This window comes from Scardinius erythrophthalmus, assembly GCF_964197995.2.
Source record: "Scardinius erythrophthalmus genome assembly, chromosome: 21".
Lineage (NCBI taxonomy): Eukaryota > Metazoa > Chordata > Actinopteri > Cypriniformes > Leuciscidae > Scardinius > Scardinius erythrophthalmus.
In genome coordinates this window covers 9,963,771-9,977,097 of record NC_138241.1, presented here as the reverse complement: position 1 = coordinate 9,977,097, position 13,327 = coordinate 9,963,771, and the positions used below count along the sequence as shown (strand labels likewise).

Below are 13,327 nucleotides of genomic sequence, written 5' to 3'. Positions count from 1 at the left end.
TAAACGACAAATTAAACCAAATGTACTATTTAAATTGAATTGTGTTAGCAGCGCTTTTTTATTAAACATTTTTATTTATTTACATTAGTAAGCTACACCGCACCTGCTCATAGGCTACTTTTTTTCTTTTTTTAAAGAGACCCCCACAAAGATGAAATCATAATTCGAACCCTGAAGACATGTATTAAATTGCTTGATTCATATGGATTATTTTAGACATCATGCACTGTTTGAAGCTTGAGCATTGTGATTAACTAGTCTTTCAGCGGATTGACATAAAATGATGAGATTTAGTTTAATTACCACTTAAATAAAAACTATGATGTTTGAGAATAATAAATGAAATCATATGACCACCTACCCACACACCTGGGCAGGGCTGCACTCCATACTCTCCGCCCTCCACCCAAGCAAGTGATCTTACTCTCGCCTTCCAGACGGTAGCCCGCAAAACAGGAAAAGGCCAGCGAGTCGCCAACCCCGAACTGGAAGCCCACCCTCCTGCTGTATGCTGGTACTCCTGGGTCCTCGCACGGCTCCAGGCTGTACTCTGTGGTACAAAGTCATAATAACTCTTAAACCTCCAGACTGCTTAGCAAAGCATGGGTTAGAGTAAGCACCATGACAACAGTGCCTTCAAGCACACCATAATGAACAGAATGAGCGATGCCCCCACCAGAGAAGGTGATATTGAAGCCCTCGTATGACATGGAGAAGTCCGAGACAAAGCGTAGCTGGACGCTGAAGTTGCCAAACAGGCCAGCTTTGATGGAGGGCGGCAGGACGGAGCCTGTGAGCCTGGCCACCGGCTCAACGAAGCTGCCATCCTCGGTAATGAGCAGGTAATCATGGGAGTCTTCCAGGTGGAACGTGTGGAAGAGAAGCTGCACTCCTGGGGAGTTTCAGATGAGATTAGGGCCGTCAGTCACAAGCAAAATCTCTGTTTCAACCTCACAACCCACTGAGAAGCCTTCAGAGAGAACGTAATACTGATCGAAATAGAAACGCATTTGCCCGACATGGTGCTGAGTAATAAAATGTACAGAAATGTGAAAGGTATCTTAAATTCGTTATCAAGGGTAATTTCAAAGGGCACAGAAAGGAACCTCATGGGTAAAATCAATGTGCTTCAAACTGTTATCAGTCAATGGTTTGTTTGGCTCTCGCGCCTGTAACCTGTTCTTTGGTATTACCTTTCCCATGAGACACTTCTACCGTCCATGTGCAGTTCAGCGAGTTTGGGTAGAAATCTGGAAAACCAGGAGAAAGAACCGTTCCGGTTTTTCCGTAGATATAGCCCCCACATAACGCTGGAAATACAATAACAAGAAGAACTCATGTTTGAATTTCTAAGAAGTAGTGAGTGGTTTCAGCATTTTGCTATATGGTTGTTAATATGTTTTGGATGGTTGCCAGGGTGTTGCTATATATGCTTCATTGCTCAAATAATAACATAATCAACAACGGTTAAAATATAAGTCCAGATGAAGTTAACAATATCCAGAACATGTAAAATACTTCTTCCATAAATAAATACATATAATAAAACTTCCATATAATACAACTTCCCAGGCTTTTTATAGTGAAACTACAAGATGATGGATGCAAAACAAAAAATGGAAATAGACATGTTTGTACATGAAAAGCAGCAGAGTTTAACGATACACTAACTAATAAGAGGTTGACATCGCATACAACATAAATACTTGCAAGAAGATCAAAAGGAGATGTAACAACTGAGACAATTTTCCAACAGGAGAACGTCTGTCAGTGGAGACAGTCCAAAAAAAAAAGCTTTTTTTTTTTTTTTTCTCTGAAGCACCAGAGCTGTAAGACAGACTATCATAACAGAATATTGAATACGTCCTTGAGCCATGCTCATCGTCCTGATTTCATCAAAATATATCATACAACACAGGTTGTGACAGGACACACATTATTGAGCCTCAGCATTTTGTCCTTAAACAGCCCATTAAATCTCTTCATCAAACGACAAATTCTGACTAATTCAATTTGTAGGATTTTTTCAATAGAATAATAAAGGAGAATATTATGGAAGCATGTTTCCGCCATAGAACAAAAACTAAAGGTAATTGTGACTTTTTACACAATTATGACTTTTTTTTCTCACAATTGCAAGTTTACTTCTCACAATTCTGAATTGTGTGATTTAAACTTGCAAAAAGTCAGAATTGCATAATATAAAGTCGCAATTGAGTGTTGTAAAGACTTTTAAATTGTTTTAAATTGTTTTATTCCGTGGGAATAAAAGTTTCCATAGGAGCTCACACTCGAAGATAAAAAAAAATATTTTTTTATTGAGAGGCCCAAACTGAGATTTATTTGACCAAAATAAGAGATACAATTCTGAAAGATTGTAATGAAAATCATTCAAGATTTCACAGCAAAAAGACAACCTGTAGTACCACATTCTGAAGGTGCATGTTTTTAGAAATATACTAAAAGGCCATTTACTTGCTTAAAACGTAAATCAGATGCCATAAGGCATGTAGTAAATTTGCATATAAAATTTTATACAGTAGGCTTTATAGGGTCAATATAGTACATTGATCTGAATTTTATAATGGCTCTGAATGTGTATCATTTAATCAGAATTTTAAGTCTGAGCTCTCCATTTAATAATAACACATCAGTCTGACAGTAAGGAAATGTGTAATCTTTCATGAGCATGTATTTACATTCCCGCAAACAAATGGGGAGTATCTGTCCTGTCTGTAATGAAGGTCAGGCTCTGATGAGAGACCATCAGACAGAATCAAAGTCTGTTAAAGCAAATGCACGGAGCTGATAAGACGCAGATATTAGAGGACATTGGGAATTCTGGAACAGACTGGCAACAGCCTGATTGCTCTTACTGGAAAACACTTTGTTTACTTTCAATCCCTGCAATCAGGAAACAAATTAGATAAACAGCTTTATAGAGCTCTTAAGGACTTCCATTATTTGTTCCCGCTTCCCTGTCCTACCTCCCACCGTTTAAGGTTATCTATAAAACAGTGCACGCCAGTCACCTCTCCTCTAATCAAAAATGTATGAACTCAAATCTCGGAGGAGTGTTAAGAAGGCTTACCCTTTCCCCTCAGATAAAAATGTAATGCAGCCCAGCAGGGCTAGTTTATAGACCGGGCCAGTGACCTAAGGCCCCAGATTGTCAAGGGGCTCCAAAGTCTCCACCAAAGGAAACTGAAGACCTGGGTGCTCAAAGCATACACTGCAAGCTCACACCAGGGTCCAATTTTTAGACGTTTTTACATTAGGTGGTTGGGTGGAGCGGTTCCTCTTGTACATGACCAGAATTTGGTCTACCGAGAATTGCCTACCGTCACAGCTAGGCAGCGCATGGTTCCACTGATGGTTCCTCTCACACACAATGGGCTCCTCATCGCTCAGAGTATAGCCTTTATCGCAGCTGAACGTCACTCTTGAGCCGATGGCAAAATTGTTCCCGTGCCTTTTCCCATTCACCGGGATCCCTGGATCTAAACAGGAATCTGTTTCCATCATAATGCCTGTAAAGAAGGAACAAAACAAAATAAAATATTTCATTTCACCTCCAAGGTCTAAATTGAAAGGAGGATGGTGTCGGAAGCATTTTATACAGTATCAGTCGCCCGTGGTTACCTTCCTTCAACCAATACATTTTTATTTCTACTTCCTTATATATATATATATATATATATATATATATATATATATATATATATATATATATATATATATATATATATATATATATATATTGAAGACCATTCGGAATAACTGACAGCACTTTTTTGAGGAATTTCTCCACTTGTCAATTTCTCAAGCATTGGGCTCTATTATGTGGCCACAGATAAACCTCTGATAGCTGTCTAAAAAGTCTGAAAAATGAGAACACTTTGACACTTTCAATGAGTTTCATATATATCAGGCGTAATGTCAGAGGTAATTTATTGGGAGTCATGAATATCGTTTGAGAATCATCTCATGCTCCCTCTTGCCCACATTTCTCATTTTTCTGTCTCTATTGCAGCACATTACATTATAATAAAGATGTTAAATTACTGCTAAAAAAAAAAAATTAGAGACTATTTGTCATGTCATTTGGTTTTATAAAGATATTATTTGCATTTTTCACTTAGGCTCATGGGGAAAAAAGTGATAACATTTAATTTAACACACAGATCTATTTGTATAGTTGCAATAATACAAAACAATCAGGGAAATTGATATGTGCTATATTTCTAACAGGCAGTGCTTAATTTGATAATTAACCACTGCAAATCAGGTTTATTGGCAAAATTTACAGACTTTCAGCTGTTTGCAACTAACAAATCAAACAAAACTAAATGAAATAGCTCAACACAACAAATGTTTCAAGTGGTTTCCCCAAATTCAACTGAAAATGCAGCTTTAATGACTTCTGCAGTTTCAAAATGATTCAACCCATTCATGGCAAGCATCTTTATTACTTAGCAGAACACCCTTTTGCTGTTATGAGCTCATAACTGAACACTAAAATGTCACACGTGGCAGTAACCTATGGCATTTTTAACTCAAATCATACATGGACAATAATAATAATAATAATAATAATAATAATTAAAATTATAATTAAAAAACAATTTGCATTTCTTATGCAATTTATAAGTCTACATGAAACAATTATTTAGCTATTTATATTAATATTATTAGCTATTTTATATATATATATATAAAAATTCTGTATTTTTTTAAACAATTAATTAATTAATTTATAAATTAAATAGGAAGTCACCCACCCACAATCAATTATGCTAGGACCTATAATTTCAGTTTACATGTCCGAGCATAACTTTGAGTTGAGGGATTAAGGATGCAGTGGATTGTAAAAGCAAAACAATTTATACAGTGTGGTCTATAAGTAGATTTCAGATGATTGTATTAAATTATGTTTTCTGAGAAACCTGAAAAAATGACTTGGGCAATTATTTTAGGAACGTGACGCAATGTAGTATAAAGTCGTTGAAAGCCAGGAGCTGTAAAAAAAAAAAAAGTAATAATAATAATAATAATAATAATAATAATAATAAATAATAATAATAATTCACCAGATGACGTATTTTGAGGACTTTAGCTGAAAAAAAAACGGAAGATCTGGGTGTAGGTAACATAGAGAAAGAGTATGCATTGTTCAATTACTGTATGTATACTACTGACATTGCAACCATAAAAAGCTGGTTGATAATATGCTAACTTGTCTTTTAACAGTTTTAAGATTAAAGCAACATTTAAATGTTTTTAACATTTCTACACTTAACTATAAATTTGACATATACAGTGATCAAAATAGTTTATGCAAGTGGAGGTTTATCCGTTTTCCAACAATGAAAGGATGCCCAATGAGGTTTACAATTTACCCAACTTCTTTTTACATGTCCCTAAAATAGATTTAAAATCCGATTTCAGCTTGTTCTGGTCTAATCCCTTTTAACCAGTTGACATTAACCACAAGAGCATTAAAAGGTTTTTAACAATTGTCATTGGTCTATCTGTTGAGCTTGCATAAACAACAAACAGTCCTTGAGTCAGCGGGACATTAAACTTTAATCGCACTCTGAAGCAGAGTTTATAAACCCACCACAACCAAGCATATTCAAAAAGAAAACAAACGTTATTTTCATATGTTTAATTATTCACAGAGGTTCCTCGCCTCTCTTAAAGTTGTCTACTGCCTCTGGATGTTGATATTTGTCACGTGATGCTATCACACATGTTAGTTTTCTCAAAATAATTTTTAGACAACTACAAAACTATAATCTAATTGTAACCCTGGAGAACCCGTTCCAATTACATTACATGCACCAGAGAGCATGTCCTGCCAAAATGTGCGCAGTATTGCAGAACCGCCCACTGTGGAGCATGAAAACCCAATATCCATGCATTTAAATCACTGCAGATGCTGACTCACTCTCGTAGCGGATCTGGAAGCCTTCGCTGGAACGGCTGTTGTCGGTGGTAAAGAGCAGGTACATGTAATTGCTGGTGCTGATGAGGAAGTGAGGGGCTTGAGTGCCGTGGTACTCGCCAATCAGCGGCGACGAATTGGAGAGCCCGTCCCGAATTTCCAGCGTGTCGTAATTAACCTCCGTCTGAAACCTACACAGAAAAAAAAAAAAAAAAATCAGCGGAACGTCTGCTTATGACCTAGGTCTTGAGCAGAATTACTCTAATGAGGGAGATTAAACTGGAAGGTTAAGAAGCGAAATTGTAGGAGAGCAAAACTGCACTGAAGAGACTGCGGTCAAGGTTTCCAGAAATGGGACAGGAGTTGAGTGTCTTGGGGTTTCATGTGCTCTGAATTCCCAAAAACAAATCAATACCTGTCAAAAGATATCTTGATGGCATGATCCTTTCTGGCTTCAATCACCCATTCACAGTTAAGGGAATCTTTGTAGTATCCGGGCCAGCCAGGGGACAGTAAGACTCCCATGGGAGCCGTTAGATGTCCGCCACATGGAGCTGGGACAGTGAGAGTGCAGAAAATAGAATGTCAACAAAAGCCCATCATACAAATCCCAGCAGCACCTTCAGAGAGCTAAGTAGAGCAAAGTCTCACCTTCGCAACGGGGGACGGCTGCATTCCACACCACGTTTCCATCCTGGATGACACAGGTGATGGATTTGGAACCGTGTGTCTTGATGAAGCCCTCATCGCATGTGAAGAGCACTGAGCTGCCCAGTAAGAAGTGCTCTCCAAAACGCTGCCCGTTGATGGGAATGCCAGGGTCGTGACATTCATTTTGGCCAAACGCTACAGAAACGGGATGAAAGTATAATCAGTGCTGAAGCATATAATACATAATTCTAGGTCCTGCCTGTCCTTGTCTGTCAGCACTTAACATGCATTATAAGAGTACCTAACCTTCAATTAAGTAAACTATAATTATCTTTTAAAGATTAACTAACGCAACTGATATTACTCAGAATGCCCAGTCTCATAAGCGAAATGTTGTTGCAGTGACAATTTACTGTGTACTTACAATATAACCTCATTTTGAAGAATCTGCAACACATGCGAAAACAATGCTAACACAACCATGATACCACTAAACCTAATTCATATATCACTAATCTTTGTATGTTATCATGTGTTTAAATGATGCAATCATGTAGAGACTCAACCAAAACGTCAAAAATATTTCAAATTAAAATAAGCTTGGATGATTGCCCTGTACACCATATGGTATATGGGAAGACACTCTCATGGCAACTCATAATAATTTATACAAGATGAAATTGTATGATAATGTATGACTTTGTGTTATCATCATGCTTAGATTTATAGGGTTTGGATAAGAGGTTGGGCTTAATGTTTAGCTTTAAGTTTGGGTTAACAGATGCTTTAATCCAAAGTGACTTACAGTACATTACATTCAAGGTTTACATTTTATCAGTTCATGCATGCCCTAGGAATCAAACACCTGACCTTGGCATTGCAAGCATAATGTTCTACTGTTTGAGCTAAAATAATTTTTACAGTTTCACCAACTTTTGCGAATTAGTATGACTTCTACTGAGCCTGGGTTGGATACCACACAATACAAGGGATAAAGGTGATAATATTAATTTGCATGAATCCACCCACTATCAAAAAGGCACTCTGGTAATATTTAACCCTCTTTTCAAAGGTTTCCATAAAGCCTGGTATATCTTTAGATGTTATAATGTGTTAAAGGGGTCATATAATGGTACATGCACTTTTACAAGTTGATTGCACTGAAATGTCTGTTGGCAGTGCCTGTACACAACCATCCTATCATGATAAAAATCCATCCAGTGGTTTTGTTTTAATCTCCTTATATGTTTGACCCTCTCTGAAATCAAGCCGTTCGATATTGTGACGTCATAATATCCAACGCCCCTCCCGCGATTGTGATTGACAGCCGTGTTTCAACACAAGACCCGCCCTCAGCGAGATGTGACAGCTGTCGTCATAGTAGTCCGCCATTGTGGATATGCTGGAGCAGAATGGCGTCTAAGCGATTGTGGTGTTCTGTTCTTAGATGAAATAAGGAACACAGCAGTCATTTGGATGTTCCTAAATCCGAGCCGTTGAAGAGTTTTGTTTTTGAAGCGATATGCCCAAAGGATTGACGCGGGGATTCCCTCACGGGGATTCCCCACGATCGTCCATGCTTTCATGTTTGTGCGAATCATTTCACACCAGACAGCTTTACAAACGAGAAAAAACGGATCGGTACCAACGTGTTCCTGCTGAACCTCCAGAAAATGTGAGTGTAATGTTTTATTAACCTTTATATTAGTATTTATAATAATCTTTGCGAAATTTGCAAACCTTGCTGCAGGCTTCACAATGAATGCATCTAAGGTTTACACTCAGGGTACATTATGGCATGTTTTCTATGTATGACGTTCTCAATATAATTCATAATCCCACGTTTATAATGAACAACACGTGGTTATTGTGTTAGAAACGGTGTATGCACAGAACAGTGGGGCGGGGTGAGCAAAGCTCATTATCATTTAAAGACACATGCACTCAAACGGCGTGCTGAAAACAGAGCTGTTTTTGACCAGGTGAAATTAGTGTTTTCTTACAATACTAATGAGAATTTTTAATTAAAGTATATTACAAACTTTTAATTTAGACCCTAAAGAATCATATTAGCTTGTACAAAAATGGCATTATATGACCCCTTTAAAGTGATGCTCTCAAGTAGAGACAAAAGCAATACAGTATGTCAAGATATTTACCATTAAATTTGCCATTACAGTACAATTACATAAGTTCAATTGTTCTGTATTTTCATTTTCTCTATCTGAACAGCTATGAAGTAGTTCCAGGTTGTTGTTTGTAGAACTAGTCAAACTAGTAAAAGTGGTTTGATTGACTATTGAATTAGTAATGACTATGGAAACAGTTTTACATGAGCACTTAAGGGACCAAAATCTGAAAAATGTCTTGAGATAAACCAAATGCCACCATGGTAGAAGTGTAATAACTGACTCTAGATAGTTGAATTATTTAAAATCAATGCAAATATTTAATGCACACTCCACTTTGTGTCAAGGCAGCCATTACCATACTGCAGGGTGTGCATACTTTCTCATAATTTAATTCAATAATTTCTTATAGTAATAGAAACATGTATTTCTCACTTTACATTAACAGTTACAATTTCTCATGAAAAATAAATCCGAATGGAAAGCCACAGACGTTGAGGCGTTGAGAGCATAACCCTCTATAGTGGTTTGAGACACACTCAAATTTTGTCAAATCTGTTTTCCCTTAACACAACTCTGTAGACATCTCACATATGTGTCACACATGCATCACAGATGTCAGTGTGGAAGCTTCAATTATTCAATATGTGCACTCGCAGAAGCAGAGAATCCTGCCAAAGCTATTTTAGTGTTTTCATTTTGGTGAACACATCTGTCTGTGAAGCCCCTGTGGAAGTGTGATGGCTAATGCATGGAGACATTGCGGCCAGGGCTTAGGCCATGTACGCAGCTCTACCCCATTCCCCAATGACAGCCTCATTGTTCTTACGACCGTTCCTGACAGTTGCTCCAGCGCCACTCCAGCGGAAACATGTCTACTTCTTTCTGAGACAATGACACACCATTACCGAAGCAGCACTGTTGAGATATCAAACAATACAATCCACTGACATCGCCTGCAACTACTGGTTCCATCTACCCCCAAATTTTGTTCCCCGTAGACGAGCCAACACAAATCACGGTTCCGGTTTCACCAATTCACTAAAAATCTATAAGTCTGTTTTCAGCTATTATGCTCACTGACTCGAGTCATCTCCAATGGCATTCTAACTGTCTGTCATTATTATTGTTAATTATTCTTAAAAATGCATAATTAATACATTACAGCTGTATTTATGCTTAGCAGATGCACTTTTAATCCAAAGCATGTGTTTCCTGGGAATCAACCCTTGACTATTGTTAGGACACGCTGTACCAGTTAAGGTACAGAAACACTACATTAGTATCAAAGCAAGGTTGCAGAGAGGAGAAAGCTTCTAAATTTGATGTGTTTTTGTTTCAAGAGCGTATTTCAGCAAATAAGCTTCCAAGGTTTGCCATAACAACTTTAAGTACTTACTACTGCTGTGGTCACCTCAAGCAACTTCACAAGCTGGGGCGGCGCCAGAGAATTTTTAACGCATGTGCTGAGGGGGTGCTAGATCATTGACAGGGGGAGCTGCGCAATTATAGGCAATATAAATGAGCAAAACTTGGCCACTAAATATTTAATATTCAATTATTTTAATGATCACAATTAAAGTTTTAATTTTATTAAATTGAACAAGCGCAACATTCAGCACTCAATCAAATATTCTAAAAGACTTATTATTAATAATATAGTTATTTAAACATAATATCTCATTATTTCGACATAATATGTGTGCGTGCAACAAGCAAGATGTGCATTTGTAAATCCGGTGACGCGTGCATTGATTTTTATTAATAAACTAGTGTTTCTGTGTCAGTGTCGGCTGCAAAGATGAAGTTGACGATCGCCATATTCGTAGTGAACGCGCCTATAGAGAGAAATGCACATAATGGATTACATAAGAGAGTAGTCTATTTCTTTTCGTTTTGAATTATTTCGTTTAAAGACATTTCAAGCTTTGTGTATTTGATGTATTTCTCATGTCTGTGAGGCATATTAGTTTCGGTTAAGTTAGGATGAGACGCGCTCCAGTTAATGTACAATGCAAGTGACCGCGTGGGCCCCTCCATGATTATATTGTCTGCTATATTTATCCAGGCAATTGGTTGATGAAAAATGTATTAAAATTAAGATACAATTTATACAAAACGAAATTCACTTTAAAGAAAGGTTTTCTACAAAACAAAACTTAATGAAGTGGTCAAAATCATGTCTGACCCACTCCATGTCTCTCGATATATTGTGCATCTTACTCGTGCTGTTCACTTTTCATAATCAGCATTGATGGAAAAAAAATAACATTATACTATTTTAACAAATATGAAACTAAATGTGCTTTTTTAATGGCTAAAACAGTATAGTAGGCCTACAGACTCTCTATTTGTACAAATTGCTGCACATTCATTTAATTCTGAATTTTGCACACAAGTTGAAAGGCATTTGTTCAAATCAAGTACACGGATAATTGTGCGTGCATTTATTAATCATTATAATACTAAAATCATAACAAAGTAGGCTATGCTATGTACAAAAAAGTCAGATGAGCCCAGAATATGAATGCAACGTTTAATTACACGTTAAGCATTTTCCTCCCATAGAAAACCATAATAAGAGCGTTTAATATGGCTTAATGCAGATTAGAATGTCCCCTTATTATGTTGAAATAACGAGTTATGTCGAAATAACAAGATATTTTGTCGAAATAACGACTTATGTCGATATAACGACTAATGTCAAAATAACGAGATATTATGTTGAAATAATGACTTAATATCTCGAAATAACAAGATATGTTTCCTTTTTTTTTTTTTTCTTCAAAATGCGGTTCAGGGCTTCCATAGAATACAGCCTGAATATAATTGCTTCCAGAAATTATTTTTGGGGGTGCTTTGGTCTTTCTTGGGGGTGCCGAAGCACCTGCTAGCCCCTCCCTAGCGCCACTCCTTGTTCACAAGTTAGCTTAAAAAAATGAACTGGCTAGCTAGCTTAATTTTCAATGACAAGCTGGAGGAAGGCTCTCCATTTCCTTGTGTGCAAATAGATAGATATGATGCAACCATAGGATAAAAAAGCTTAAAGATAAAAGATCAAAAGCTTGTTTCTATAAAAATAGAATCCCATGAAAATTGTACTGTAAGGTGAAAATGCCCTTTGAGTGCGGAAAGTATGAACGTATGGATTTTTTTTTAGATATTTCAGGACAATATTCTCAACCTAGAAAAGTAAATATTACAAATGAATTAAATATCTGATTCAAATTCTGTAAAAATATTTTTTAGGAAAACAAAAGAAGAGAATCGACTAGCCATGGGAGAAAGACATTCATCCAAATGTCTCTTGGACTGATACTGATTGAAATATATAATTTCTAAATAAATACTAATCAATCGTGCTATTACGCTATCCAACGCATGTCCGGGATACCAGAAATTTTTAATTTCAATTAATTTTCAATTAAAATTTTGTTAAATTTGATGTACTACAGGTATTGCAAGGAAAAAGAGAAAGCTGCCACTATGGTGGATCTAGTAATAAGTCCTGCCTTCCAAATATGAGTCACTGCCGGGTCTTAAAACTTGGGGATACCATTAATGTCTGATTGCTGTTGTTTTTATTTATTTATATATTGGTATGTCCCCATTTAATTAGATAAGAGCTAAACTTGTATGACTGAAAATAGCTGCCCGAGTGCATTCCCAAGATGGCCGCCAAGTGAACTGACTTGCCTTGTAAGGGACTTTGTTATATCCCAGTTTAATATGCTGATATATTGCTTTGTAAGCAATTTTTGGGATGATTTCCCTTAAAAGTGGAAACAATGTGGCACAGCTACATTATTTGTTCTCTTAGTAGTACAGAAATGACACACTTCACCTTTAAAAATAATACACATCACAAATATATATATATATATATATATATATTGTATTTACTTGTGTAGGTGATATTAAACCCCTTTCCCGTATTTGAGTGGTCTGACTGGAACTCCAAGCGCATTATATGCCCATTACTAGCAATTTGCGAGGGTACATCCTTCCCAGAGAATGTTCCAAATGTGGTGGGCTCCGGCATCCCATCGTCTTTCACAATGAGATAGTCGAACTGGGGCTCCATCTCAAAATCGCTGAAAATGAGATGGATCCGATTGCCTGGCTCGGCTATAATGAGCCACACACAGTTCATGTTGTTTCCGTATTCCTCTGGGTAGTTTGGCGAGAGGATGATGCCTGACGGAGTGGTGAAATTGAAGAAGCAGGAGACTGTGGAGATGAAGACAAATATATATAATTCCATTACAAAGGTCACAATATTTATTTTAGTTCAAAATAGATGTTACTAGGAATGCTATTTTGTCTCAAAAAAAAAAAAAAAGGATGAGAGGACAGATAGTTCACATAGAACATGATAATGAGTTCTTTGCATGGTGCAGAAATGATGACATGTCAAGGAATTGGCTCAAAGTATGAGCTTTGTCAGGAAAACAGAAAACAAAAACAAAACATCCATTCAAAAGGTTTTCATTTTAACAACAGAACACATTAATGAGACACTGCTTCCTCTTATCGCTGTACTTAAGAGAAAATAACCACTGCATAACAGGATTTTCTCAGATTGTGGGGTGATTTCACT

At 36.9% G+C, this 13,327-nt stretch overlaps 1 protein-coding gene across 2 annotated transcripts in view; it reads right to left on the bottom strand.

Annotated features, from left to right (window-relative positions):
- Window positions 1-13,327, bottom strand: part of LOC308681343 (CUB and sushi domain-containing protein 1-like) — a gene marked incomplete at its 3' end in the record, with an annotated part of 827,421 nt that overhangs the window by 221,008 nt on the left and 593,086 nt on the right. For both annotated transcript variants that reach the window (XM_081350146.1, XM_081350147.1), the window contains 8 exons: window positions 12,631-12,957; window positions 6,599-6,793; window positions 6,363-6,501; window positions 5,951-6,138; window positions 3,342-3,530; window positions 1,194-1,310; window positions 677-892; window positions 362-550 (listed from right to left, as the gene is read on the bottom strand). In XM_081350146.1, the coding sequence (XP_081206272.1) occupies window positions 362-550; window positions 677-892; window positions 1,194-1,310; window positions 3,342-3,530; window positions 5,951-6,138; window positions 6,363-6,501; window positions 6,599-6,793; window positions 12,631-12,957 (1,560 nt within the window). The remainder of the gene's footprint in view (window positions 1-361; window positions 551-676; window positions 893-1,193; window positions 1,311-3,341; window positions 3,531-5,950; window positions 6,139-6,362; window positions 6,502-6,598; window positions 6,794-12,630; window positions 12,958-13,327) is intronic.